The sequence below is a fragment of the Nothobranchius furzeri genome, chromosome 3, assembly GCF_043380555.1.
Source record: "Nothobranchius furzeri strain GRZ-AD chromosome 3, NfurGRZ-RIMD1, whole genome shotgun sequence".
In the NCBI taxonomy this organism is placed as follows: Eukaryota; Metazoa; Chordata; class Actinopteri; order Cyprinodontiformes; family Nothobranchiidae; genus Nothobranchius; species Nothobranchius furzeri.
In genome coordinates this window covers 64199060-64227043 of record NC_091743.1, presented here as the reverse complement: position 1 = coordinate 64227043, position 27984 = coordinate 64199060, and the positions used below count along the sequence as shown (strand labels likewise).

At 42.1% G+C, this 27984-nt stretch overlaps 2 protein-coding genes and 1 long non-coding RNA gene across 4 annotated transcripts; all 3 read right to left on the bottom strand.

Moving 5' to 3' along the window:
- Window positions 1–19576, bottom strand: fam83e (family with sequence similarity 83 member E). The gene is made up of 9 exons (XM_015959016.3): window positions 18613–19576; window positions 6664–6810; window positions 3414–3538; window positions 2930–3325; window positions 2476–2535; window positions 2331–2378; window positions 2064–2247; window positions 1761–1976; window positions 1–1226 (listed from the first exon to the last, which is right to left on the bottom strand). The coding sequence occupies exons 1-9, from the start codon at window positions 19072–19074 to the stop codon at window positions 1053–1055; spliced, it is 1812 nt and encodes a 603-aa protein (XP_015814502.1). The 5' UTR covers window positions 19075–19576; the 3' UTR covers window positions 1–1052.
- LOC107385255 (uncharacterized) lies at window positions 15022–16874 on the bottom strand. Its single transcript, XR_001572952.3, has 3 exons — window positions 16623–16874; window positions 15810–15914; window positions 15022–15048 (listed from the first exon to the last, which is right to left on the bottom strand). It is a non-coding gene; the product is annotated as an uncharacterized lncRNA (long non-coding RNA).
- An 862-nt stretch (window positions 19577–20438) lies between the features above and the next one.
- emp3a (epithelial membrane protein 3a (MAM blood group)) lies at window positions 20439–24551 on the bottom strand. Of its 2 annotated transcripts, none has more exons than XM_070549922.1 (5): window positions 24256–24551; window positions 22910–23030; window positions 22721–22823; window positions 22484–22624; window positions 20439–21839 (listed from the first exon to the last, which is right to left on the bottom strand). In XM_070549922.1, the coding sequence occupies exons 2-5, from the start codon at window positions 22985–22987 to the stop codon at window positions 21664–21666; spliced, it is 498 nt and encodes a 165-aa protein (XP_070406023.1). In that variant the 5' UTR covers window positions 22988–23030; window positions 24256–24551; the 3' UTR covers window positions 20439–21663. The 2 variants fall into 2 exon arrangements, with proteins under 2 accessions (XP_070406023.1, XP_015814505.1); XM_015959019.3 differs by having other exon boundaries at window positions 22910–22989.
- Window positions 24552–27984: the final 3433 nt, after the last annotated feature.

Sequence of the window (27984 nt, the reverse complement as noted above, 5' to 3'; positions counted from 1 at the left end):
CTAAATTGTCCTTAGGTGTGTGTGTGTGTGTGTGTGTGTGTGTGTGTGTGTGTGTGTGTGTGCGCTTGATTGTTTGTCCTGTGTTGCACTGCGATGGACTGGCAACCTGTCCAGGTTGTACCTCGCCTGCATGCCCGAAGACTGCTGGAGATATGCACCAGACCCCCGCAACCCTGTGAGGATGAGCGGGTGAAGAAAACGGATGTATGGATGTAAGGTAAATGGCCTGTATTTGTATAGCACCTTCACAACACAATCAGTCATCCACTTATACACACACTCACACACGGGTGGGGATGAGCTACATTTAAAAGTTGTCAAAGTTTAAAAAAAAAGTTGCACCGCGACCAGCATCGCGGCATGTGTTGTGGTCGATGACGCAATGCTCCCTGTCCCAATTTGGCAATTATTTGCACACCTGTGTACCACGCTCTTGCCTTACACAAAAGCTTTATACACACTTCATAGAAGGGTAGGGTGCAGTGCAAGTATTGGGATTGGGCCTTGTCCGTGCTGATCCAGGGGGTTCTGGGTTATTTTTCCTCCGAGGACGACTTGCAAGACATTCATTCCTACTAGAGAGCACTGCAAATGTTCATTAAACGAGTGATCAGCACCTTTAAAAACATGCTTGTTTAACTTTGGGGATTTGTTCATATAAAAATATTTTGTAGCATGTATTTGACTTGGTCGCCTTTATGGTTTGACTTTAAGCTCATTTATCCTCTTGACTAACAACAAGATTCGTGTTTTCTTGGATTTTCAGTGATTTTGACATTACATCTGATTATTTAATGTTGGCTTCCAACTGAAAGTGTTTATTCCACTCAATTTGTTGTTGACTAACTTTTAAAAATCTTTAATTGACCTCCATTCTCCAACTTTATTTCACACAAAAAAGAAAAAAACATTCACAGTTTTCCATCATTTAAACAGCTAACAAGTTCAATAGTGATCACTGTCAGAATTGTAAGTTATTTACAGCAATTTTTTTCTACATAAATATGAGTCAGCTGAGTGCAGCTGCAGAAAGTCCCCAATGTCCTCGCTCATCATTTATACTCCTTCACTTCTGCTAGGGACCACCGCCGGTTAATGTGGTCATTAGTGGAGTTTTGGGGTCTTAAATGAGGGAAAAGTTTAGGGGGTCGGTTTAGGTAAGAAAGGGATTCATTGTTCCTCTTCGTCATCAAAGCCAAAGCAGGAGTCATGTGATCTGGGTCCAGCTGGAAAACAACAGAATATTCAGATGGTAACATCTCTCTCTCTCTCTCTCTCTCTCTCTCTCTCTCTCTCTCTCTCTCTCTCTCTCTCTCTCTCTCTCTCTCTGTCTGTCTGTCTGTCTGTCTGTCTGTCTCTATGTCTCTTTCTCTCTCTCTCTCCCTCTCTCTCTCAGTCTATCTCTCTATCTCCCTTCCTTCCTCCCTCTCACTCTCTCTTTCCCTCTCTCATAAGTTTATATTAGTGAATTTGTAACTTATTTTAATAAAACTTGTCTATGATTTGAGATTTCCAACACAAAATGTACGTATTTAAACTCCTCAAGTTGAATAAAAATCTTAATGAAGTAAATAAAACAGAGACAGTTGATCTTTACAACAAAGTTCCAATGAAAAACGGTTTGTTTTCTTCTAAAAGTCTTTCTCATGATTTCACCCTAAATTAAACGTCTTCACGCTGCTAAAGAACCATCATGTCGTTTAAATTGATATTGAAACTCTGGCACAAAAGAGAAGAAGTGACAAGCAGTTGACACTCACGTTGCCCTGGAACCTCGGCACCGAGCGCTCCTGTTGTCCTTTGTAACCTAAACCAGAGCTGGGATCCATCAGGTCCATCATGGACTGGGTCCGCTCTGACATTGTAGAACCTTTTCCTCTCCTGAGCAGGTCTGTTGTTCCCAGTTTCATCCTCCTCATGATGTCGCTCACAGAGCTGAAGTCCTCAGAGCCTGGAACTTTCAGAATTAAGGGTTTCTGAAAAAGAGGAGACAAAATCTGAGTTTCTTCTGCAGCTCTGAGTTAATCTTTCAGATCTCTGAAAGCCAAAAGCTCATCACTCACTCTTGAAGCTGGTTTGTTCTCCTCAGTGGTGACTTCATTCACGGAGCTTAAGAGCTGCTTCCTGCCAGCTGGAGGGTAAACCGGCTCGGCTTTATCCGCTTTTGTTCTGATGCTCTCGTGTAAATTAGTGCCATGTTCTGCAGCGAGCTCACAGAAAATTTGCTTTTCTACTTTTCTCTCCAACCTGCACAACAAACCGGTTTCATTATCGATGTAACATCTGGATGTTTATGAATAACAGATTTTATTAGATTTTTTCCACATTACCTTAATATTCTTTCAGTAGCTGATATGTTTGATGAGGATGACGCAGCGCTATTGTAGAAAATAAGAGAATGTATTCAATATGCTCATAAAAGGAGTGATTATGTCCTTAATTATCAATGATGGCAGTCACAGTGACACGACTCACCTGAAAGTTACTGAATTATCTGACAGCCTGGGCTTCTCTGCAGATGCGTTTTCATTAATCCTGTTGAAAAATAAATCAATAAATACTTCCTGAACTCTTGTAATCTGTTGTGGAGTCTGTGGATTTTAATGCTAAACTTTGCAAACATTTATATTTTGAATTCCTGTAAAATAGGAGGTAGAGCGGGTTGTCCAGTAATTGGAAGGTTGCAGGTTTGATACCGGCTTAACCCGCCTTGCCTGCTGGTGGTGGTCAGAGGAACCAGTGGAGCCAGTGAATGGCAGCCTCGCCTCTTTCAGTGCGCTGCAGGGCAGCTGTGGCTACATCTTAACACAAGATTCCATTCACACACTAGTGTGTGAATGTGTGTGTGAAAAAAATGATTGAATGATTGCATTGTGAAGCACCTTGGGGGTCTGTGGAACCCTAAGAACGTGCTAAGTCATGTTTTTACCTCATCTTCTCTCCAGTTAGGTGGCTGGTGTAGACATCTCTGTCCATGGTGCCTTCACTTTTATTATGTTCCTTGCTCAGGTCCAGAGGACTGTCATGGATCCTGCTGTCTTTATGGATGACCCCCATTGCCTCCCAGTCCAAGAAGGCATCTGCAGGTGGTGATGGAGGGTTTGTAATCTCAGGCTGCTCAGACCTTTGATACCTGAAATCGGAGAAGTCTGTGGTCTGATGAGGGGACTTTGCTGTCATGTCAGCCCCTGACACCCTCCATAAGTCAGGGGCTGGGACAGAAGCAGCAAACAGGACCCTGAACTCCTGGTCGAACTGATCTACAACTGGTCCTCTCAGAACGGTGATGAGCTGCCGGTGGAGGTGGGCGTCCATCCATGTGAGGCTGCAAAGTTCAACCAAACCTTGTCAGGTCAAGTCTGGGTCAGACTGAGGACTGAGGTCAGTTTTAGTACATGCATGTATCTGTTTACTTGTAGCTGCCGTGAATCACTGTCTCTAAATCCAGCAGGAGGAAGTTGCTCCTCATTTCCCCAACCACCATTCTTCCTGTTCTGGAGCAAAACGTTTTCCCCCTGAGAAGTCTGACCCGCATGTTCTGTCAGAAAAACAAAACGAAACAGAATTTCAGACGTTTGGTGTTTGTTCTGGCATCGTGTGAGCGCTGTGTTATTTGAGATGCCCAGGTCAAGAATCTGTGACATCACACTTACAGAAAACACTGTTTCCTCTGACAGAGAAATATCTGCTTTCAAAATAAACTTTGATGGTAATTAGTTTTGCAATGCTAGCAAAGTCAGACAAATAATAACTAACGTTATTAAAAAATAAATAGTGATAAATAAATAATAGTAATAATAACAACAAAACAGAGGGAAGTGGACTCCAACAAGCCGATCAAACTGAGGTCATAGCGCACCACAAAAATATTAATGAGGTTGCAAAAATATGATGAAACACATAATAACAAGGGTGTGAAACCAAACACAAGGAAGAAGCAAAAATACGAAACCATGCATGGAAAAAACACCAAAATACTAAAAGATCAAGTGAAAATGTGCACAGTATCCAAACTATTATGTCCATCTACTGAGACCTGAGAGTGACTGTTGCTCTAAAAATATTGCAGCAGATTTTTTTCACTCACTCAACCTTTCAAACAACTAACAAGCATTAATAATCTGACAATTCCTAATTCCTACACCAGCAAGATCAAGCCGAGACGGAAACAAATTGATGTTTTAACAAACTACGTTTAAGGAAGTTAAAAAAATGACTAGAGAAGAATTTGTTTCCATGGAAACTTGGCAGACTGTAAATATTAAAGTATGATAATAATCTAGGACACAATCCTGATAAGATTCTATGGAAGACAAAAAGAAAACTACCAGCTGACATCAGTTTCCTGCTTGAATTTACTCAAGCTGAACAACATTTAAATAAAAATGAAGAAATAATTTACAAAAACCAGATAAAAGCCATTTTTATCAACATTTCTAGATGTTATGTTGACTGGAAAAGATGCCTTTTTTATGGAGTTATCTGTTTGTGCAAAAAAAAAAGTTTCTAATGAAAAAACTGATACTGCTCATTCAGCAAAGATAAGCAAAACACATGCAGATTATTTAAAAATAAGGTTTAACTGACTTGAGATGCATCTTTAGAAGGTTTAAAATTATTTATCTAGTAAATCTGGTCAGATTTCACAATCTGGTGACAAACTTAGATTGGTCATTAAGTCTCACATATAACAGAGATTAAATGTTGTGCATGAACTGTGAATATCTTGTGTCGGTTTGTGTAAAAGTGTCCATATTAGGTTAAAGTCTTGTTTTGTGCATGGAAAACGAGAAAAGCAGGACCCAGAATAGCCTGTTGCTTGTGAGACACGAGTAAAACACAACTGCATACAAAACCATCAGGCAAATAAACCAGACTTGTTAGGAAAAGGAAATAAAACATGGACCAAAATTATCAAAACACAGTCAGAAACAGGACTGGGAACCAGGAACATGTCTACGACACCGACGGTTCAAATAAAAGGTCAAAAATATAAAGATAAGACTTTAAACAAGATGAATATAAAACATGAATCAAATAGACATAAATAAAACTTATTAGCTTTAAAAATCTGTCAACAAAGGTATTTTTGATTATTTGAAAAATAATGAATTTAAGCAGTTAACCTCCCAGATTATTTATGTACTTTGTGATTGGAAAATATCGTCGTCCTCGTCGTCCTCGTCGTCTTCCTCCGCTTATCCGGGTCCGGGTTGCGGGGGCAGCATCCCAATAGGGAGCTCCAGACCGTCCTCTCCCCGGCCACCTCCACCAGTTCCTCCGGCATGACCCCAAGGCATTCCCAGACCAGATTGGAGATGTAACCTCTCCAACGTGTCCTGGGTCGACCCGGGGGCCTCCTGCTGGCAGGACATGCCCGAAACACCTCCCCAGGGAGGCGTTCAGGAGGCATCCTGACCAGATGCCCAAACCACCTCGACTGGCTCCTTTACCGACCCGAAGGCGCAGGGAAGCTACCCTCTCGTCCCGCGGGGTAAATCCCAACACACAGGCAGAGAGTCTTGGGGCTAACAAAAAGCCAACCCCAGCCCTCCGCCTCTCACCTGGAGCAACTCCAGCAAAGGAGAGTGTCCAACCCCTCTCAAGGACTTGGGTTCCAGAGCCAATGCTATGTGTCGAGGTGAGTTCGACTATATCTAGCCGGTACTGCTCAACCTCTGCCACAAGCTCCTGCTCCTTCCCCGCCAGCGAGGTGACGTTCCATGTCCCAAAAACCAGTTTCCTTGTCCGGGGATCGGACCACCAAGGCTCCCGCCTCGGTCTGCCACCCAATCCACACTGCACCGGACCCTTCATGTTCCTCTTGCGGGTGGTGGGCCCACAGTTGGATGAGCCTATGTATCCGGTTCGGGCTGGGCCCGGCCGGGCCCTATGGGCGAAAGCCCAGCCACCAGGCGCTCGCTCACGGGCCCCAACCCCAGGCCTGGCTCCAGGGTGGGACCCCGGTAACCCTCCGGGCCGGGTACTCCGACTCTTTGTTTTTACGTCCATGAAAGATCTTGTGAACCGTTCTTTGTCTCACCCTTCACCTAAGACCCATTTGTCATGGGAGACCCTACCCAGACAACATAGCTCCTAGGATCATTAGGGCACTCAAACTCAAACTCCTCGACCACGATAAGGACACAAGGAGGATTGGAAAATGTGTGCAAGTAAATCAAGAATGAGAAGTCAGGTTGAATAAGAGGATTTTTGTTTTTAAATAGAAAAACGTTGATCAGTGATGACTTTTTTTTATAATTAAAGAAATTGCATCCTCTTACTGCTATTAATCCTGATTAATCCTGCATAAACTGTAAACCACTACACATCAGATCACTATGTTTACCAAAAACCCATAAAAGGGTGTCAGTGCATCTGGTGTTTAACCATAGCAACACATTTATGAGAATCTCTGAGATTCACCTGTTTTGCGAGTCTCTTGTCAAAATCAGACAGTTTTATCATCACTTGCAGGGAAGCATAGACAAAGCGGAATGTTGTGCAACCAGTTTGTTCTGCAGAGGCCAAATCAACATTTTGCATTCCTTAGACGAGCTGCAAGTTGACGCAGTTATTCTTTCCACAGCTTCAGTGAACTTTGTTAAAGGATCATTAGAGACTGTGAGGTGTGTGTCTGCTGATCTGTGGGTGGAGACTCACCGGATGCCTGAGCTTGTTCAGAGTGAAATTCTCCTGAAGAGACCTTTGGTTCAGGATGATATAGACAGGGACACCTCGGGAGGCACGGGCGTGTAGATCGCTGATTATCACATTGTCTGTCAGCTTGTCTGCCACTATGGCAATTACCTGCACACATACAAAGAGTCTCAGAGAAAATGACAAAACTTTCTACTGTCTGTTTGTTAGCAAAAGCTGTTCAGATAGGAACCAAACATTTGTGATCAGTAAGTATCTTACCTGTTATAAGATCTTTGAACAACCTCCATTTGGAGAAACAGAGGTTATTTAGATAAGCTAACAGCTAGTGTAGATGGAACCGGTTAAAAAGTGGTTATGCCATCTTAAAACACTCTAAATTCATAAATGCAATAGCAGTTCAGGCAAAATGCAAATTTATAAACTGATTTAGTTGCTTGGGAGGTTTTAATTTGAAATTCTGTGGCAAATTTGCTTCAGAAATGGGTAGATGAAGTTACAAAGATATTTGTTTTGGCTGGAATTTTTAAATTTGAACAGAAATCCGTGAAAGGGGATATTTAAACTGGGCCATGGATATACTTTTACGGTGGGGGTGGGGGCATTCCCCTTTTATCTTTTCATTAGGCAGTTTGGCTCCATCCATAGTTTCTACTCATTTTTATTGACATGAGGTAGAATGTTGTGTTATTTTTATTTTAATGAGGTGTAAATGGTAAATGGTCTGTAACTGAGAGTCCTGGAACCCCCAAGGTGCTTTTGGTCTCGTCTAGTGACCAGAAATGTTAAAAACTAATGTGAAATGTGGATACTTGAAACCCCCTGGACATCCACTGTGCAACTTTTTCAGTCATAGTGTTCAGCTCCTTCTCAAACTTCACAACTTGGTTTTGGTGGAGATGGTGGCAGAGTAGCTGACTGCCTGCCCCATTGCTGGAGGGTTGCAGGATCATGTCCCAATCAATCTGTTGCATACTTTGTTTCCTTGGGCAAGACACTTCATCCACCTTGCCTGCTGGTGAAGGTCGGAAGGACTGGTAGCGCCAACGTTTGGCAGTCTTGCTTCGGTCAGTCTGTCCCAGGGTAGCAGTGGCTACACTGTAGCTCATCACCACCAGTGTGTGAATTTGTGTGTGTGGTTGGGTGAATGACTGATTGTGTTGTGAAGCACCTTGGGGGTTGTAGAACACAATGGGGCTTTCACATCTGGGTGGGCACAGCCCATCCCTGGTAGGTTAATTAAGTTCACATCTGGGTAATATGTTCATTTTCCATGCTCTCCAGCGGTCCGCTTTGTGCAAAGCCAACCCGACACACCCATTACTCATTGATTGGCTGACTGAAGTTCATGCCTACCTATAGAGTGTGCCTCTGATTGGTGGGTAGAATCAGCCAGCGACGGCTTCCTGCATGTACTGTACAATCCATTGTCTGGATGCGGTGGGGTAAACATCTCCTCTGACTGCTGCTCAGAACCACGCTCCAGCTGCGGCAGTACGAGGACAGACTACTGTCACGCTCAAGTGGGGGGCCGTGTGCTTGATATCCGAGTCTCCAATAGTAACACTGCTCAAGGCTGCCTTTGTTTACTAATGGAAAGAAAACAACACAGACTTCTCCGCGCATCTTTTAGCCCTGCCCACATGCTCGGGGACATCCGCTCTCCTGAGAAGGCTGTGTGACAAAACCTGGTCGCGCGGGGCAGGCCGATGCTACTAAAACCGGGTCAGACCAGATTTGAAGACGCCATTAGAAGGTGCTATAAGAATATATGCAGTCCATTTAGCGTTTACTGTATTTATTTATTTATTTAGTGTGTGCCCTGTCTGGCTGTAAAGCAAAAAGACTTGATGTCTGAATGCTGGTGACAAGCCTTACATATTTACTCTGAGGTGGAGCATCAAAGCGTCTGCTTCTAATGTCACGCCTGATACTTGAAACTTTATTGTTATTGTTTTTGAAAGCTTTTTAATTCTGACCAGACATGGAGACAGAGGTGAAAGAGAAAGGAAGAGACAAAAGGTGGTAGTGGTGGTGGTGGTGGTGGGGGGGGGGGGGGGGGGTGTTGACAAAAATCAACAATTATGAACAAGAGTCTGCTTCTAGACCTGCAGAAAGAGAGAAGAAAAAAAAGAAAGAATAAAAAGGGACAAAAGGACACAACAAAAATACAACAAGATCAAGATATCACTGCGTCAACTTGATGAAGAAATATAAAATCAACATTGTGTAACTGAACAATCACACAATAATAAATCACAGTACATTAAGTGCCCACCATAGCCTTAAGACATGTGTTGAACGTGCCCAAGTCCATACTTATGAGAGCACCATGTGAGCACCTGTGTGTGTACATGCACTTGTTTATGTAAGGTTTCCCTATAGGAGCGTCCAATAGAGAGTGTGAGGGGCCACAGATCTGCCCCCCAAAGATGTGCAGGAGACGGAGGGAGCTCCAAGTCCCAGAGATCCAGGAGCTGCCCCAGAACACAGGAACCCCAGGGAGACTATGACCAGAAAAGCCCCCGCCCCCCTCGAGAGGCGCAGAGGATCGCCCCGGGGGGCCACAACCAGCAGCCGGCAGATTCCTGGGAGATATCGGCGGCAAGTCCACAGGCCCGCCCGCAGCCTCCCACCCCCTAGCCGGCCGAGCCCGAGACCCAATGACCCGGGACCCAGGGGCGACCACCCCCGCCGGGGACTCAGCAGAGCCCAGGGACCCAGACCCCACCAGGCAGCCACCGGGATTGATCAGGCAGACGCCAAAAATCTTAAACCCCCAGATCCGGGAGCCACGAACATTCAGGCATACCAAGGCACCGCACTCCACATCAGGTGTGGCGGGAGAGGGGAGACGAAAATCTATATCATCAAAAGAAGTCCCAGGAGAAGGGAGGAGTTAAAGGCCCAACCTGATATATACAGTCATACACAAACACAGTCATACACTCCCTCCCTCATGCTCACACATACTGTACAACCAAAAACTTACAAAAATGCACGCCGGACACCCACTCATGCTCTCCATACACACCCTATTCATTCTGGTCCCGGTACTGCTGCACATGGAGTACAACCATTACTGGTTCCCAGAGTTCGACCCTTTCTGCTGGGGTACTGATGAGCAGGCTCCCCTGCCCAACGCTGAGCACAGCAACCCACCACCCCAGACCCCAACCGGACAGCCGGATCTCCCTCCTAGCCTCCAGCCCCAGGAAGCCAAGTGACAAAAGAGGTGTGCTAAGACCCCTAGTCTCCCTCCGCCTGCTCCAATATGGTGTTAGTGAGTGTTGATGAGGTATATTCCATGGCTGTGGTGAGCGGGCATTGCGGGCATTGTGTTTATTATAGACACAGCAAATATGTTTTTTTTTTTTTTTTTTACAATCGTTGCCGTTGTACGTGGAGTAAACTAAAGACCTAAAGACCATCGACATATACCGGTATGTGTGTATATATATATATATATATATATATATATATATATATATATATATATATGGACAATGGGTTTCCATAGACTCCAATAACACGTTTTTGAGGAAAAATGGGAGGTGGCCACCACCGCCATTTTGACCGTGTCACAGGTTCCGTCAAGCCCAGACAATTCCACAAAAGGGACGAGAGGTGGAGCTGAGGGTGGGGCTGTAAGGCTGGATCCAAATTACGACACCCGGTGGAATTAGCTACAAGCTAACCTGAAGCTAACCCAAAGCTAACGCAGAGGTGGGAGCTAAGCTAATGGAGGTAGCTACCTAGCTACAACCTTAGCTAACTCTGTGGAACACCAGTGACCTGAAGCTCACACAGAGTTTGTGTGGAGGTTTGTGGCGCTTTTTCATGAAAACTATCTTTCTGTGAATCAAAAAGTCTTAAATCGGTAAGTTTACGGTATTTCCTTAATGAAAATATATTTTGCTTTGAGCAAGTTTTCAATATTTTTAACGTACCATAGTTTTCGGACTATAAGTCGCTCTGGAGTATGAATTACACCAGCCATAAAATGAATAATGAAGAAGAAAAAAACATATATAAGTCACACTTGACTATAAGTCGCATTTTGGGGGGGATTTTATTATTTTTCCTACAAAATCTGATACCAAGTGTTTCACATTGCAAGACAAGTACCGGTAACAATAGCAGCATAAACAACGCAGGCGCAGCAGCGCGCCACGGTCTCCAGCAGAGGATGGCAGTGTTTGAAACCCTCCCAGTGGGACAGGGGAGCTCATTCCTGGGTCGGAGCCAGCCCGCAGCAGCGCACCACAGGCTGCAGCAGGTGATGGTGGGGCAGAAGAGCTGATACCTAGGCCGGATCCAGTGCGCAACGGCGCGCAACAGGCTCCGGCAGGTGATGGCTGTGTGTTTTTAATTCCCTGTGGGTCAGGTGAACTGAAACCTGGGTCAGATCCAGCCCGCAGCTGTGCGCCACAGTGTCCAGCAGGTGATGGCTGTCTGTTTTTAGTTCCCCGCGGGTCAGGGGAGCTCATTCCTGGTCTGGAGCCGGCCCCCAGCAGCACGGTATAGCCTGCATAATTTGGTATATAAGTCACTCCGGAATATAAGTCATAGGACCGACCAGACTATGAACAAAAGTGCGACTTATAGTCCGGAAAATACGGTATGTGAGATAAATTAGCAGGCTAAATACATTTCATATATTTCTTAAACGTAATACTTGTTTGTATCTTGTAAAGCCAAGTAGCCTTTATTCTGGACTCAGTACGAATTCACCAAAAGTAAAGAGACATTATACAGATGAAATAAGAACAAGATAACTTACTGGAAGAAACAGAATTATCATGAGAACCAGAACAAGAGAGCCTGATAACAGTCATGTGAAAATAATAATTAAAAAGTGTGTACGTATAATAGAAATAAAATATATTAGAATTAGTGTAACTCACTGTGATCCAAACAACAAATCAGCCATAGCTGATTAGCAATCATGAAATGAGGTCTGGGAGTTTTTAAGTTTCATTCTTTTATTACATTTTTTTCTTAGATCTATTAAAACGTCACCATGGCAGCCTGTGTGTCTTCAACGTCGGCTACACAAAGCAGCAAGTTTAAGTACCAAGTACCTGTCTTGACCACTTCATGTATGGTTTTGTACTTTAAACAGCTTGGCCAAACCTGTTATTTTTTTTCTCCAAGGCCATTTGGATCATTGGAGACAGCTATGTGAGGCGTGGTGCCCAGAGAGCTGCAGAGACCCTCGAGACAACCTTGGCCTCTCTGACGTCCGTGCCTCCTGGTTCGGTTGGGGCGGACTGAGGTGGAAAGACCTTCTCCCCTTCTTTTTCCACTTCCTGTGAGGAAGAGGAGCTCCTGATGTACTTCTCATCCACTGTGGCGGCAGTGACATGGGGGTGGTCAGCAGTGTGAAGCTGGTCAACATGATGAAGGAGGACCTGCACCGGCTTCACCTTCTACGCCCTCATATGATGATCATCATGGTAGATGGAGGGCAGGTGTAAAACCTGCTAAAATTGAGAAAGCCAGGAGGTTTGTTAACAGTGTTATGGCTACACTTATTTCTAGCTTAAATAGTGCAGTTGTTGTGCATCCTCACATCAGACATGACAGTCCAGGGACATTTTTGTCAGACAAAGTTCATTTCAAAAATAGGGGAAATGATATTTTTTTAACTAATATTGCTGACTGTCTTAATGGCCAGCTCCAAAAGCAGTGAAGACTTCCAGGTGGGAGTCTCACTGCTTTTGAATTTTGCCTTTAGGACAGATTTATTTTCAGGCAAACAGGATAAACATATCCCTGACTGTTATAGCTAATGTGTTGTTGATATAATTTATCTATAGCCATAACACTGTTGACAATTCTGTTCTTCCTTCACAACCCAATGTTCCACTCACTCTGCAGCTCTCTGGGCCCCTTTTATTATTTAAATTTTTTTTAAATGTACCAACACTTTGTGTCTGGGCTGCGTGGTGGTGCAGTTGTTAGCACTGTTGCCTCACATCACAAAGGTTGCAGGTTCAAAACTCGGCTGAGGCCTTTCTGCGTGGATTTGCGTGTTCTCCCCATGCATGCGTGGGTTTCCTCCGGGTACTCCGGTTTCCCCCACAGATCACAACATGCCCTATAGGTTATAAATTGTAAGTCGCTTTGGATAAAAGCGTCTGCCAAATAAATAAACATAAACATTGTGTCCTGTTGTTTTATAAAATGTGATGTAAAAAAATAAATGTTTTTTCTCAATAACTGGAATTTCTTTGGTTAAGACAATGTAACGAATTAAGGGTGAGCAAAAGGAGGGAAGAATCATTTATGTCAAGATGTTTCTACAACAGGCCCATTTTAAGTCCAACAGTTTCTTAGCAGCCTATAGAGCTCCGGACGTCACGTGACTCTCAGAGAATAGACGCCATGTTGGCAGGCAACAAATGTAAACGAATTGAACAGGATCGGCTTGGATTTTACTTCGTCGGAGTTTACTTCACACTTTAAAACCGAAGAAATCGTTTTATACAGTCAGAATTTAAATAGACTAAACATCTCCGACCCTTACCGTGCCCCCGGGATACTTTTTAAAAACGCCAGAAGCTGTCGGAGCGGACTTCTTACCGGACCTGGCCAGGGAACCCCTTGGGATTCCCTCAGAGGAGCTGGCCCAAGTGGCTGGGGAGAGGGATGTCTGGGCCTCTCGATGCTACTGCCCCCGTAACCCGACTCCGGATAAGCGGATGAAAATGGATGGATGGACAAATAACAGATTTACACGTAAGTAGTTTAAATAGAGTGCTGTGCTGTTTGAATGTATAAAATGAACGCCAAGAGAAATCTCTAGTTTGATTTTTTTCCATGAATAAAATAAATATGTCAGGCAGGAGCATCTCAGGATCTGTCTGAGATCTGTCTCGGTGAGACAGAAAATAGCAGTCCAAAGTGCTTTTTATGTGTGATCTGACAATTGATCAACCATTGCTTAAAAATTAAATACACCTTATCCGGTTAATTGCTGTGATCATAAAACACGTAAATGGCAGCACGCAGAACTCACGAGGCAATGTTTTACGTGATGTTTACTTGTTGCTATGAGTAATAAGACAGAAAAAGCCACGCCAAAATAAGTTTAGGAAGCCCACTAAGAATCATAATAAAAGCATTTAAAGTAAATACCATACACAGAGGAAACATTGGTTTAAGTACCTGATATGAAGTGGTCGCTGCATTAGCGAAAACCTTTACTCTCTGGATCTTATAGTTTAATTTCAGCCCGGTCACTAGTGCGTTTTATTATAATGATCCAACGTTTGCGGCGCTCCGGATCTTGGGGAATCCTGTTGATGGCTCATCCCTTATGTCGTCTGCGTCTGTTCTGGCATCCTGGGGCAAAACAGGAATCTACCATATTTCCCGTTTGATTCAGTTTTCTGACAATAACAAATAGTCCAGCTGTGGGCTTCTGCCTGCCAATATGGTGCTGTTTCGATTTGAACTGTTGCATGCCGGGAGAAGTGACATCAACTCCCGGAGCACTATAGAAATGTGTTATTTACTAACTTTACTTGGTTTAAAAATCTTACTAAAATAAACCTTAGAGGCTGCCGTATTGCAAACCCCAATTATACTTGTTTTGTCAATTTTAGCTTTGTAGATATTTGTAGATATTTTTTACAAAAAACTCATAAACTTAAATAATTTTCATTCTTTATTGAAATACAACAAAATACAGGTATACAGAAAGTGTGGGAAAATGATAATGTGAAAGTATTGCTCTTTAAATGTAACACTGTTTATCTTTAAAAAGAAAAACTCTAAAAATGTCCTGTAAAGCAATATGACAGACGAATGGTGGTCTGTCTGTCAGAATGTGCTGAACAGATTTGCTCTATCAATAGGAGCCTTTTGTGTACGAGGTTCCCCTTGAATAAAAATTTATGTTATTGTAATATTGGTTTAGGTTATGTATTGCCACATTAGCATGTAAATGCTGAACCAATCTGGAATAAATAGGGTTGATAGAGGACAAACAAGTAAATAAGAGAGAAATATAAAAACAACTAGGAAACCAACATAAAAAACAGCAACCAGCTGCTGTACCTGTAAAGAAACATGCCTAAGAATCATCAAGAAAATGTGGGATGAACAACTATAAACATGTAAACCATGAACAACAAACATCAACAAGCATGTGTTCGTGTGTGTGCTGGGATGTGAAGTGTGAGACTCCAAGGATCAGGTGCACTCTGGAACCGCCCCAAGCACCAGGAAACCAGCAGCCACCACAGAGCACATAACCAACTAAGACCACCCCCCAGACAGCCGAGCATCTCACTACAGATAAGTCAACAAGGCCACATCCAGAACCAGGCTGACACAGGTCATGGGCCACAGGACACAGGAATCACACAGCAATTCCACCTGAAACAGAATCATTAAAATTAATCAAAGACAACTGCTGTTCAATATGACGTAACTGTCATGATTATGAGACAGACTAAACAGACTTTTAGCCAGACTGAAAAAATGTTGCCATTTAGCCAAAGGTGGACAGTTGAGTTCTCTAGCATAGTCATAAGCCTTAGGAGAGTAAAAATGCAGTGTAGTTGAAAATTGCTTCAAGTTTTCAGAAAAAGATGATCTTTTCTTCTGATTTATTTTCTGAAACAACTATTTTGGAACACCATCCAAACCATCAAGAAGAGAGGCACATTCAGCTGATATTAGAAGTGTCTTCTGAAGAATTTTGGTGACACTTTTCAAAGAAGAAATTCTTGCCTTCAATCTTCTTGTCTTCTGGAATTGCAATCTAAGCTTTTTCTGAACTACACGCACCTTTTCATTTGGTGACAGAACTCTCCTTTTAAGCGATTTGGGAGACTCTGATTTGATAGCAATGGTCACTCAGGATGCTATTTGGTTGTAATGGCACAGTGTTAAACTGACCAGAGTCTGAGTCATTCTGGTGTTGAACACTGTGACCAAAATGAGCATTATCACACTCAATTGCTTGCAGACGAATGTCATCATGTGTTACATTTTGAGTAACAAAGACCTCTTGAGGTGAGTCTTCACACATCATCATATTGCTCAACAGCAACTTTTATGACACTGTCTTCCCCTGCATCTACATCTGCAACCTTCTCAAAACTATCTACAAAACCAATGGGGTTGTCACTTACCTTGTCATTCCTAAGTACCTGTACTTTCCTTCTTGGAAGATGTTTTTTGACCTTAAAGGAAGAGAAGTTTGTAGGTACAGCTGCGTCCTTCAGGCAAAGACTCCCCTAAAAAATAAATAAAATAAAATAAAATAAAAGAGATTCACACACACACACACACACACACACACACACACACACACACATCAGACAAGGTCAATATCTGTATCTCAAAGACCCACTGGTACACCAGAGCACTGTGTGTGTGTGTGTGTGTGTGTGTGTGTGTGTGTGTGTGTGTGTGTGTGTGTGTGTGTGTGAGTGTGTGTGTGTGTGTGTGTGTGTGTGTGTGTGTGTGTGTGTGTGTGTGTGTGTGTGTGTGTGTGTGTGTGTGTGTGTGTAAAAGCCATGTGGAGAGTGTTTGTTATTTATAAAGCATATGTTGTTAGATTTTATCCAGAATCCAGACTTTGAAAATAGAAATTTTAATTACAGTTTGATTTATTTGACACCAGTAGTATGTTTACTATTGTTAATTTATCCTTAAATGCCTAATGTTTTACTTTAAAATTAATATTTTTCATTCATCCCAATACAGAAAGTTACACATTAAAGACTGACAAAATTTTTTATTTGTTTATCAGAATAAATATCCATAGAATTATATGGAAATTAATAATGTGACTGTTTCCCCATTTAAACAGCCTAGTCACAGACAGTTCAAGAGAGGGGGAATTTTTTTTTTGTTACACAGCAATGTAACATCTGTATATTATACAGCTGATGCTTCACTTTTTTTAATCTTAACCAAAATATGAAGTAATGTGTTTGTACCCTGGGGTCCATGGTGAAGTGATGACTCTCAAAGTGTTCACTGCATAAGCGGGACTGTAAATCAGGACTCCAGCACTCTCTTCTTTGGTTGCTTACCCAAAGGTCAAGCCTCTCTGGCTCACCTAGAGGAAAACATCATACAAAGAACTACTTAAGCATATGGGTTTAAAATACTTAATAGCTAATCATGGCCTGTAGTAAAAGGTCTAAAATTAGGAAAAAGAGTAATACAAAATGCATACTTTATAAAAAATAAAAATTAAAAAGGAAACACTTGAGTCTATCGCCTTATTGGATAGGATATGAACCTTTTAATAATCAATTTTGTTAAATTATTTCCATTTTATTGAACTGCACTAGTTCCCATGAGAACAGGGCACCTGGCCGCGGCTCTTTGTGGACAAATTAGTTATTTAGTCGCTCCCCACCACCACTATTTTACAAATATGCAAAAAATTAAAAAACGAGCGAGTTTATCTGATGGCATACAGACTTCTGGAGACTAACATCAAGCACTATCAACCAACTCACCGAGCTGCAGCATTTCTGTGGTCAGGTCTCTCTCCGAGCCCGAGAGCTCCACAAGCGGTCAGCCCGTGCAGCAGACAGGCGCCGAAGCGGTCAGAGATGCGCCGGGCTGACCGCTGGGGAGAACCGGGTGGAAGAATGGAACACAGAAGTCTCCCCCCGAGAACTCCACCAACATGTCATATTTCAACCCATTTTATGTTAAATGCACTGGGTTTTACACCCATCGACATATAGCCTATTAATTATTTTTCTGTATTACATCTAAATTTCATGGTTAAACAGTACATGTTAAAATGGTAGTTAGCTAGCTACTTTGATAAGCTCAGCTAGTGCAAAAGCGGCAGTGACCTAAAATACATAAATATAATTTTACTCACCGAAAAAAATCAAGTGGAGACTCCTTGGACGCTCTATTAGTGAAATTAATACCACAGCAAGTCATTTTGTCAATCAGTCAATCAATCAATCAAAGCTTTATTTATAAAGCGCCTTCCGCAACCCTGTCAGGAAGCCCAAAGCGCTGATTGGCAGACTTTGGGAAGCCCAAATTGGTGCAATTGTCCAACAATTGCACCAATAATATCCAAAAAGAATACACAAACGCTACAACTACTGGTCTAAGTTCAGAGACTAAAAACCGTATTTCAGACCCGCATTGTGGGGGCTTGCTAGAAACCAAGCGCTGCTGGCACAGAGCGATGCCCTTATGAGGGACAAGCACAATTTCTAACGTGTTTGATTTTTGGAAAACGGCACGATTGCCAGTTGGTGTTAATTGGTTCTCGACACACGACACAAAACTTGGCTCGAACTCGGATTGTCGCACAAGTGGAAAATCATCTCAAAGTGGCCTGAAAATTGCTTGTTGTAAGCCTGACTACATGGAAACGTTAAGGTTTTAATGCAGTGTTTGCATTAGGAAATGTTTTAACTTTTAACTAGCTTTTAACTATTGTGGCTAACTGCTTGTTCGTCTTTATATTGAGGCTTTTCAGAGATCTATCTTCAACAGGTAAGATATTTACTAATAACATTTTCACAGAATTGTTCCCAAAAACATTTGAACTACTCCTTTAAAGTAACATTTTCTGCTGAAATGCACTGATTAGAAGGGTAGGTAGTGGCTACTTTATCTTGAACTCTTTGGTCCTCCGTGACACAAAACAGGCTAAACGACATTGTTTGAATCTTTCAATTTTAGGGAAACTATTTCTGAAACAAGCGGTCAAAGTGCGTCACCCTTAGATCCCAAATAAACATATAAATCAGGTACAATAATGTTTAAATTGCAAGTTGATCACTGATGAGATTTTATCTCTTTAAATCCACTTCTGTACAATTTTAGTTACACAAATGAGATTTGTACAATAAATGTGTTTTGGATGGGAATTTTTTGATTCCAAGTAGAAGATTAAATGTGATTAGATGAAGAAAAAACAGCTATCTAATATGTGCACACCTTTTGGGCATTTTGAAGGTGCCATCTGATGACCTCTCTGACAGGCGGCGTTCCCTCCATAGAGGGACTTGTGTGGATCGCCACACTCCCATTTCCCAGCATCCAGGGGGACCTGTTTGGCCAGCCGAGGTCCAGGTCCGGGATCGGCTTGTCCGAGTTGCACGGAGAGTAGGTGGAATAGAAATCCTCTGACTCGCAGCTATTTTCCTCGCCGTTCTGCTCTTCCACCTGATTGAACTGGTATTTCTGAGCCCAGCTGTTAATCTGGTTCACCTCCTCAGGAGATAAGAAGCAGCGGGATAGCTCAGAGCCGATGGAGCCGTAGAAAGCCTCGGGGCCTTCACTCAGGAGTCTCTCCACTGCCTCACGCTCCCTCTCACTGTGGAGGAACTCTGGATTGGATTCATCCACTGGTAGGAAAACCACATTCTCATCCAGACTCTGCTCTCTGGAGTTTGACATGATCCCAGCTTGTGCTCGTCTCCGGGAATAAGTGCTGCCGCTAACAAAATAATTCCTGTATTTAAGCTAACAAATCAACAAGGTAAAAGTGTTTCTTTCTAGCATCCATTTCTGAAAAAGTCCCTTTAATTCCAGGTTGCAGAGGGTAGTCCAGTGTTACCTTGATGTTGCAAAATGTTCAGACAGTTTCACTTCAGTCCTTGCTGATAAAAAGCTGGAGGACATCTTACAAGCTGTACAGAGTACATCACATATCTTGATGTTGTCAACAGTCTTGATTGTTTCTCTTCAGTCCCATCTGATAAAAAAATAGTTCACTTCAAAGTCTCTAGCACTTTGTTCCAAACACAATTTTAAAAATCCACAAAAAGAGGTAAATAACACCTCTTTCTGAGTCTGCAGTGATACTCACCTCCTGAGCAGCTTTAGTTAAAGGAGCTTGTCATCTGTCCCTCCCCTCTGTGTTCACACTCCTCGAACTCTTCCACTCCTTCTTGCAGACATTGTTCTCAGATTCCAGACATTCAGAGCAGCTGACACACTGCACCGCGGTGCTGACACCCTAATTCATCTCCCTGGTTTTCACACAGCATTTAGACCGGAGCTGCCCCATGAGTCCCCTGTGCAGGCCCAGCATCACCAATGTACGTGCACATGTGTGTGTGTGAGGTTAAAGACAGTCTTCCTGATTATTTTTTCTGACAGGCTTACTTCAACGTTTCTCTTTCAGACTGGTCCAGCCTGACTGGTTGATTACTTTCGATCAGAATCTGACTTTCCTTTTAAAACCCGCAGAATAAAATCACAGAAGTTTCTTTTTCATTTCCAAGGAAATCCTTTTGGAAGTGATCTGCGACACCTGACCGCTCTAGCGTGCACTTCTTGTATTTATTTGATCGTCTCTGCTTTTAAAATTCGCATCAAGATAGACAGTGGATAGCACAAATGAGTGAATGACCAATCATAAGCCATCTTTAGTAAACACGAAAAGTGGTTAATAATGAATGACGGCTAAGATCATTTTAAAATACAATAACAAAACTATTTGGACTCCACACAATATTACAAGAAAGTTCTAACAACATCTGATCATTTTTCATCGTGCTTTCATCTTTGGTATGTGTGTGTGTGTGTGTGTGTGTGTGTGTGTGTGTGTGTGTGTGTGTGTGTGTGTGTGTGTATGTAATGTTAATAAGTAGTATATTGGGTTAAGTAAATTGATTTAAGCTATTTATTATTATTAACACCACTTGCGACAGAATATCACCTTGCCTGGTTTGTATTTGTTTAGTCAGAAGATTCTAGGATTCTTTTATTCATTAAGGAATTGTACCCACTTCACTTTTATTCAAGAAACAGTCAGGTTTAAGAAAAATAAGAATTTATTTTACAAACAATTAAGACTTGACAAAATGTTTAAACTGTTATTTACTGTGAGTGGATGCGAACTAAAGGCTGGTGTCTGAAACATGTGTGAATATGATGTAATGGAGTCATAATCTCCGTTTCTCAGAAAGAGTTCTGGATGGAAAGAATTTGGTTTGCAAATAAGCTATAAAGTTGTTATTATCAAAACCACATTCAGGTGCTATCTGTGTGTCTACATTACCCGAATTCAGAGACCCTCTTGTGGATCTGAAAGTGAGAGGGGTCGGATGACCGCTGGCACCGGAGGGCTGTAGAGTACCAACATACCAATACTTTCAGTCCAGAGATGTCTCCCGGGTCACGACAGATGGATGAAACCGAGCGTCTTAAAATGAACTCTGAAGGAGTGTCAGTTTTGTACTGCAGGTACTATGTTGTTGTTCTCAGCTCCGCAGGTGCGAAAAAGGTTTAAAAGTTTTGACTATGTGTTTAAATCTCTGCTGGTTAAAAGAGGCTTTGCTCAGATGGCAGGTCTGAAGCATTTCTTCTAAACCTCTCAAACTGTTGAACTGTTCGAACTGTACTAAGGGAAAACCAGAGTAAACTAGTTATAATAGATTGAAGTTATCTTGGTTAGCCAACCAAAAGTTGACAAGTCTGAAAATATTACCAAGCATCTCAGAGACACCCTCTTTTGATCCGGAGACTATGAATCTGGGCAAAAGGTTAACTATGTGTCATGCGTTAACTTAACTTACTTTGTCTTTGTGTGAGTGCACATGTGATGACCTCTTCCAGTAAACCTGCTGAGCATATCATTAAGCACAGATCAATGAACATTTCATTTTTTTACAATTACTATAAGTAGCAATAACAAAAATTCATTTAATGATTATTTTTAATTATAAAATCTTCTTTTCTTCTGGGAATAAAGGAGTTCATTTAAAAGAGTTTCTCTGTGATGGACCTTGGAGGAAAGAATGTTATTGTTTATCTTTTATTTTCTCTGTCAGCTCTGATTCCAGCTGGAGTGAGGAAGCAGACTCTGATTTAAAGGGACTACGTGCAGACTTCCAGTCTCCTGTGAGTGTCATAGCCAGGTTAAGTTGACCTGGCTGTAGATCTTGACCTGTGGGTGTCATTTCAGGCCATTTTGTGACGTTATATAAATATTAGAAGATCACTCTTAAAATTTTTTTTTTCGCTGATCATGTCCCTTTCTCATTGTTTTTTGCGCAGATGGACGTACAAAACTCCACTGATATGAAGAAGAGGGACGCACAGCCACGCCATGATGAAACAGCTGCCAAAATGTCCTTGGCTCACATCCTTGGAGACTCCCAAGATCTCTTTTTTGTGGTAGCTGAAGATGAGGCAAGCAGAAAAATCTGTGAAACCTGCGGAAACACAAAAAGACTGATGAGCACGGACAGATTTAGAAGTTTAAGGTATTTTTCATTAGGCAGAAATATGCTGCCTCAAATCATTTTACATACAGAGAGGGGAATAAGTGTTAAACACATCAGCAGTTATTCATCCACTGAATCAGATGTGTTGGAGCTAAACGCCAGCTTGCTTTGCAGATTTGCTGTTGCAGCTATAAGACATAAACTTAAAAATATGAGGCAAAAATCCAGCACAATAAAAATAAAAAGACATAACCTAAATACCATACATTTAATGCAATTTTGGCTTTGCATCCCATGTTTCAGATTCAAGCGCCATTGTAATCCACCCTTGATCATCATTCTGTTTTCTGTAGGACTGCAGAGAGCTAGGGCCTTGCAGGGCCCACCAGTAAACTGGAAGGGTTTACCTGGACAGGAGCCAGTTTAGAGTTGCCAGTTAATCCCATGAGCATGTTCTTCTTGTGGGAGAAAACTGGACCAATAAAAAACCATGCATGCACATAAACTCCACACAGAGAGGTCCAGTTTTAAACCCAGGACCTCATCGATCATTTCTCAGACATTTTAAATTGAGATCACTGATAATATCTTCATTTCTTTAATTTGCAATAAAAACAATGCATTCTAGTAACCTGCAAAGGCCTGACAGAGGCCTGTGAAGTAGAAGAGGCTTCCTCTGGGCAGGATGACCAACTGACCCAGGAAAACCAGAAGGGAGACAGAGGAGAAGACCACGGAGAGGACCATGAGAGCCTGGACAGACTGCAGCCAGTCTGAGAGGACAGAAGAAACGTGAGACAAAAAAAACTGAAACCTAGATTCAATCAACATCTAATGAGGGGAATGTGATGAATATTTGAACTATTTACCATTTTCTGTTATAGTGGCGCACACCCAGACTTGTGTGGAGTTATTGTAGAAACAGTCACGCCAGAGGTCACTGGTTTCTGAGTATGTCCAAATCCACCAGGACTGGAAAGAGAGTTTCTCAAATGTGTATTCAATTTTTCATGATTAGTTAGTGACCTCTAGTGGGAAGTCAGGGGAAGACCTCTCACCTTCTCCAGAGTGGCGGTGAAGAGCATGGCCAAACTGACCAGATGCAGCACGATTATGGAGATGAGCAGACAAACCATGGCTGTTAGGAGGACCAAAGTCAGATTATGTGCAAAAGACACCCTGTGAGGATGTAAGATATATTTATTTTCAACTACTTAATATGTTTCTAAAACAATAAATGAATCAAAAAGAAAATTGCTTCAACAGTTGATGAATGATGAGCTTCTAAACGTCTTATGTTCCTTTTGCAACATCAGTAGATCTGCATCTGACGTGTTAACGAAACGTATGATTTCATCATGCATCTCATCTCTGCACCTGCACAGACTATTTCTACTGGTTTGATCAAATCAGGCAAGTGTTTTAGGCAAATATCTAAACAAAAAGCTGCATGAATTCTCTCTACAAAATAAAATAACCAAAAAAAACATGTTTTTGTTATTTCTACACATTCCATTTATTTAAGCTAAGTAGAAAAAAGTTGCCAGAACTCTAAAAATGCCCTGATTCAGCTTTATTTCAGGTGGAGATCATGTGGTTTGGAGTGAGCTCATTTAATCCACTATTGTGAAATTTTACGAGACAGAAGTTCCTCCAAAAACTTAAAAGTTTTGCCATTTTTAAACAGGAACACTTTGTTCCAACTTTCATCAGTTGAATCATTTCTGAAAACTCAAACGCTCATAAAATTGATCAATTTTGAGTCTCAGTTGATGTTTGAGGCTCATAAAGAAAGCTTTATGTCATTAATAATGAACTTTTTCTAGCTCTTGCTGTTCTGACGTAACTAAAACTTTTCCTTTAACCCAACATGTTATTTTTTGAAGGAATCACACAACGTGTACCAGAACAGCCCTTTTTAACTTTTACAATCCCTTTCTCCTTTGAGAGCACCAGTAAAAGTTTAATACAATGGCTTCAAAGCATCTTTTTCTCTAATATTTCCACATTACTTATTTAACAAAATGTTCCAGAACAAAAATTAAAAAGAAAATAGGAATCTATATCAAGATAGACCAAAACGACCCATGATTAATCCTTTTCAATGACCAAACATCTCTTTAAAAATGCAAATTTTACTTCTTATGTGCATCATAATTGACAGCACTGTCACATTTCTTTACGTTTTTCCTCCCAAAGAGACATGTGTGTTTAATTAAACCCTGTCTGGTTAATGAAACGCTGCTTGTTTACATTTCCTGGCATGTCCAATATAAACATCACAGATAAAACATTTCACTAGAAGCTTCCTAGAAACATTTATGATCCTTTTTTTGAGCTTTTGATTATTGTTGCATCTATTTAGAGAAACCTGTTCTGTTAAGTATTAGAAAACAACAGAAACCTGGTTTTGGTGTTTGCAGATCTTCCCCGTTGGCTTCAGCACCACAAATTTTCAGCCCCTCGGTGTTCCTCTGATGTTTTCAGTTTCTCTCCTCCTGTTCTTTTCCTCGCCGTTTCCTGACAAACATTTTAGCTTTGTAACTTGGAAACCAAGGAGGGAAAGTGAAGTTTGATAGGAGGAGTTCTCAACACCCATTTCCTCAAAACCTTCCCGTGCCCTCCCCTGATATTTGCCAGAAACAGATCAACATAAACACCTTACACTCGTTCTGCAAAGCAGCCTCACATGCCCCATCGTGCACTGACATCAGAGAGAGAAACACTATGATGGTACGGGTTATTTCATCCAATAAAGACAACAGAACGATCTCCAAGCTGAAACATATTTCTGTTCCAGTTCTGCACATGCCTTCCTGTAGTTCATCCAGCAGTGGGTCTGACTTCCTCCATTAGTGAGCTGACAGATAGGAAAGAGCAAATTACTGTGTGTGTTTGATTGTAAATGTGCAGGAAGTCTCAGACCACCCAGGAAAACAAACAACGGCTTCAGTCTGGAGTTTTCCTCAAGAGGCTTTTCATTTCTACCTAAATTCTGCCTTATTGCACAATATTTAACATCTGGACACTGGAGAGCAGTGATGTCTCTGCATTAGGGGCCTGTGGAGCAGGGCCCCACCAGATGGCGCTGTAGGGCTCTATGCTCCTTAAAATAATCAGTGGAAAAGAATGGTTTGTTTTAGAGTAATATTCTTCTCTCACCAAGGAGATTCTGCTATAAACATTTATGCTTATAGCCGAGTTTTTGCCTAGATCAAGGACGTAATTTTCACTTTAGATGTGGAGGGGACACGGGGGTGGGGGGTAATCTTTACAGTATGCTCTAATGGGAAACAGGCTTCAACACAAATGGTTGTTTTCTGTTTGGTCCTAGAGCTCAACCAGTGTCAATTTAATATAGCGTAAAATTGTTTTTGGATGGTAAAAAGTGCAGGGGTCGAAGCTTGACTTTGGAGAAAGTGTGGGGGGGGGGGGGGGGGAAGCCATGTCCCCCCCCCCCAAATGACGTCCATGGCCTAGATACTGACAAGCTCAGTATTTTAAATCCTCTTGAAATACCGGATGAGGCTGGTGTTGTGCCAGCGGTGGTTTAAACATGGAAGATCTTAAATCTCATTCTCAATAGTAAGCCATGGGGCCCATTTTGAGCAGAATCAAAGACAGTTAAATGCTCATCCATTCCAGCCTCTACCTCTCCCCTCACCTGTCTCTGAGGATCTGGCTGTTCCTGCTCCTCCTCCGAAGCAACGTTTGAGGAAAAGAGGGAAGCGGGGTGGCATGCTGATTAGACTCAGGGTTTACCTGCGCTCCACCCGTGGTGCTGCTCCGAGGCCGGCCCAGGCTTCCTGTGCTGCTCGTCGTTTGGAGCATCTTTGCCCTCCCTGGATTCTCCCTGTTCTTCCTGGGTCCGCACTTGATGGTCGGCGCCTCTCCTCGCAGGTATTGGCCCCCTGCCCTCGCTACACATGAATTGGAAAAGTGGACTGGATTTGTCCAACCTCCGGACCTTGAAGTGTGTGAGACTCTCAGATGGAAATGGGCCTGCTCTTCGGATGGCACTACTTAATGCCGGGTCTCTTACAAATAAAACCTTTGTACTGAAGGATTTCTTTGAAGCACGAGCGTTGGATTTTGTATTCCTTATGGAAACTTGGATTCGGGATGGTGAGTCAGTGGTCTTCTCTGAACTTCTCCCAGCTGACTGTGCGTTTCATGGCTCCCCTCGTCTGTCGGGCAAAGGGGGAGGCTTGGCATCTGTTTGGAAATCTAAATTTCGATGCAGAAACATCCCTTCAAATGCTTATCCGAGCTTTGAGTCTCAACTCTTTGAAATCCAGTCTGATGCTTTTATACTTTGTGCAGTGATCTATCGGCCACCTAAGATTAATAAGAACTTTATTACTGATTTTTCTGATTTTATGGCAGACCTCGTTCTTCATGCTGAAAAGCTTTTAATTGTTGGTGATTTTAACATTCACGTCTGCAGTGCAACTAAACCTCTGGTTAAGGAGTTTTTGCAATTACTTACCTCTTTTAACCTTATTCAGTCTGTATCAGGCCCTACACATGAAAAGGGCCACACATTGGATTTAATATTATCTCTTGGCCTTGATGTTAAAGTGACTGAAATTAGTGACTCCCGGTTTTCAGACCACTTTCCTGTATTATTCAATGAATGTGTGGATATCTCTGCACCGATCCGGGATCCGTTACAGCGTTGCTGACACCTTTTGAACTCACTAACTGCTTCTCATTTTATTGCCGCTTTTAACGAAGCAGATTTTTTTAGCGCTGAGGGACTGTGGCGACATCTCAGCTGATGAGCTCTTGGAACGTTTTAATTCTACATGTACTGACATTTTAGACTGTATTGCCCCTTTTGGAACTCAGCGCTGTGCGCATGCTCCAGAACCATGGATGAATGACTATTTGTTCTCTCAGATGCGCCTGCAGAAGAGCTGAGAGAAAATGGAAAAAGGACGACCTTCATGTCTCGCTGACATGAAGGGATCCTTAGGGATGCTCGTGCTGAATACCAGTGTGCACTAAAGCATGCAAAGACACAGTACTTTTCTATGCTTATTGTAAATAACTCCCATAGGCCTCAGGTCTTATTTAGTGTATTGAGTCATCTGATCACTCTTGGTGTGTCCTCTTGCCTAAAGTTTTCTGATCTGTTCTGTGAAAAGTTAAAGAATTTCTTCACAGATAAGATCACCTCTCTTAGATCATCTTGCCCTTCCTCTCTGGTGGACACAGCTTCTTCACAACCATGCTCAACTGCTTTTGACCAGTTTGAGCTGTTGTCTCTCTCAGACCTCTCAAAGGTGTTTCACCAGTCAAGAAATTCTTGCAGCCCACTGGATAGTATTCACCCATCACTTTTAAAAAATGTATTTTCTACTATTGGGCCCATTATTTTACTTATTGTAAACACTTGCTTATCTGCTGGTCATGTCCCTGCCACCTTAAAACATGCTGTTATTCAGCCGCTCTTAAAGAAACCTAATCTCGATCCCATGGTGCTCTCCAACTACAGGCCTATCTCCAAGCTCCCTTTCCTTTCTAAGGTCATGGAGAAAATTGTCTACAGGCAGCTGCAGGACCTCAACCATTATGGTATTTTAGAGAAGTTTCAGTCAGGTTTTAAGCAATACCACAGTACAGAGACTGCTCTTTTAAGAATATTTAACAATTTTTTTTAACTATCGATTCCGGTCAATCAGCTGTATTGATCCTTTTAGACCTAATGGCGGCCTTTGATACGGTGGACCATCAGATCTTTTTATCCTGCCTAGAGCATGACGTTGGCATCCGGGGCTCAGTGTTGCAGTGGTTTAAGTCCTACCTGTCAGACAGGACTTTTACTGTTAATATGGGGAGAGAGTATAAAGAACCACCCTTCGTCACAATTTTTGACAGTTCTATTGATCTTTGATCTTTATGCCCTTTCCCCCAAACCACCTTACATCAAACTTGACAGGTGTAATGTTTTATGACCTTTTGTGATATGACCTTTAATGACCCTATATGTCAAGAAATGAATTGATGACTGTTGTGTAATGACGCATGAAGTTATTGATTGTAGTCCCCTTCTGTCAAGATGTATACTGATGATCTGCTTTGATGTATTAAATCTACACCACTTCACGTCAAGTTAGGACTGATAACT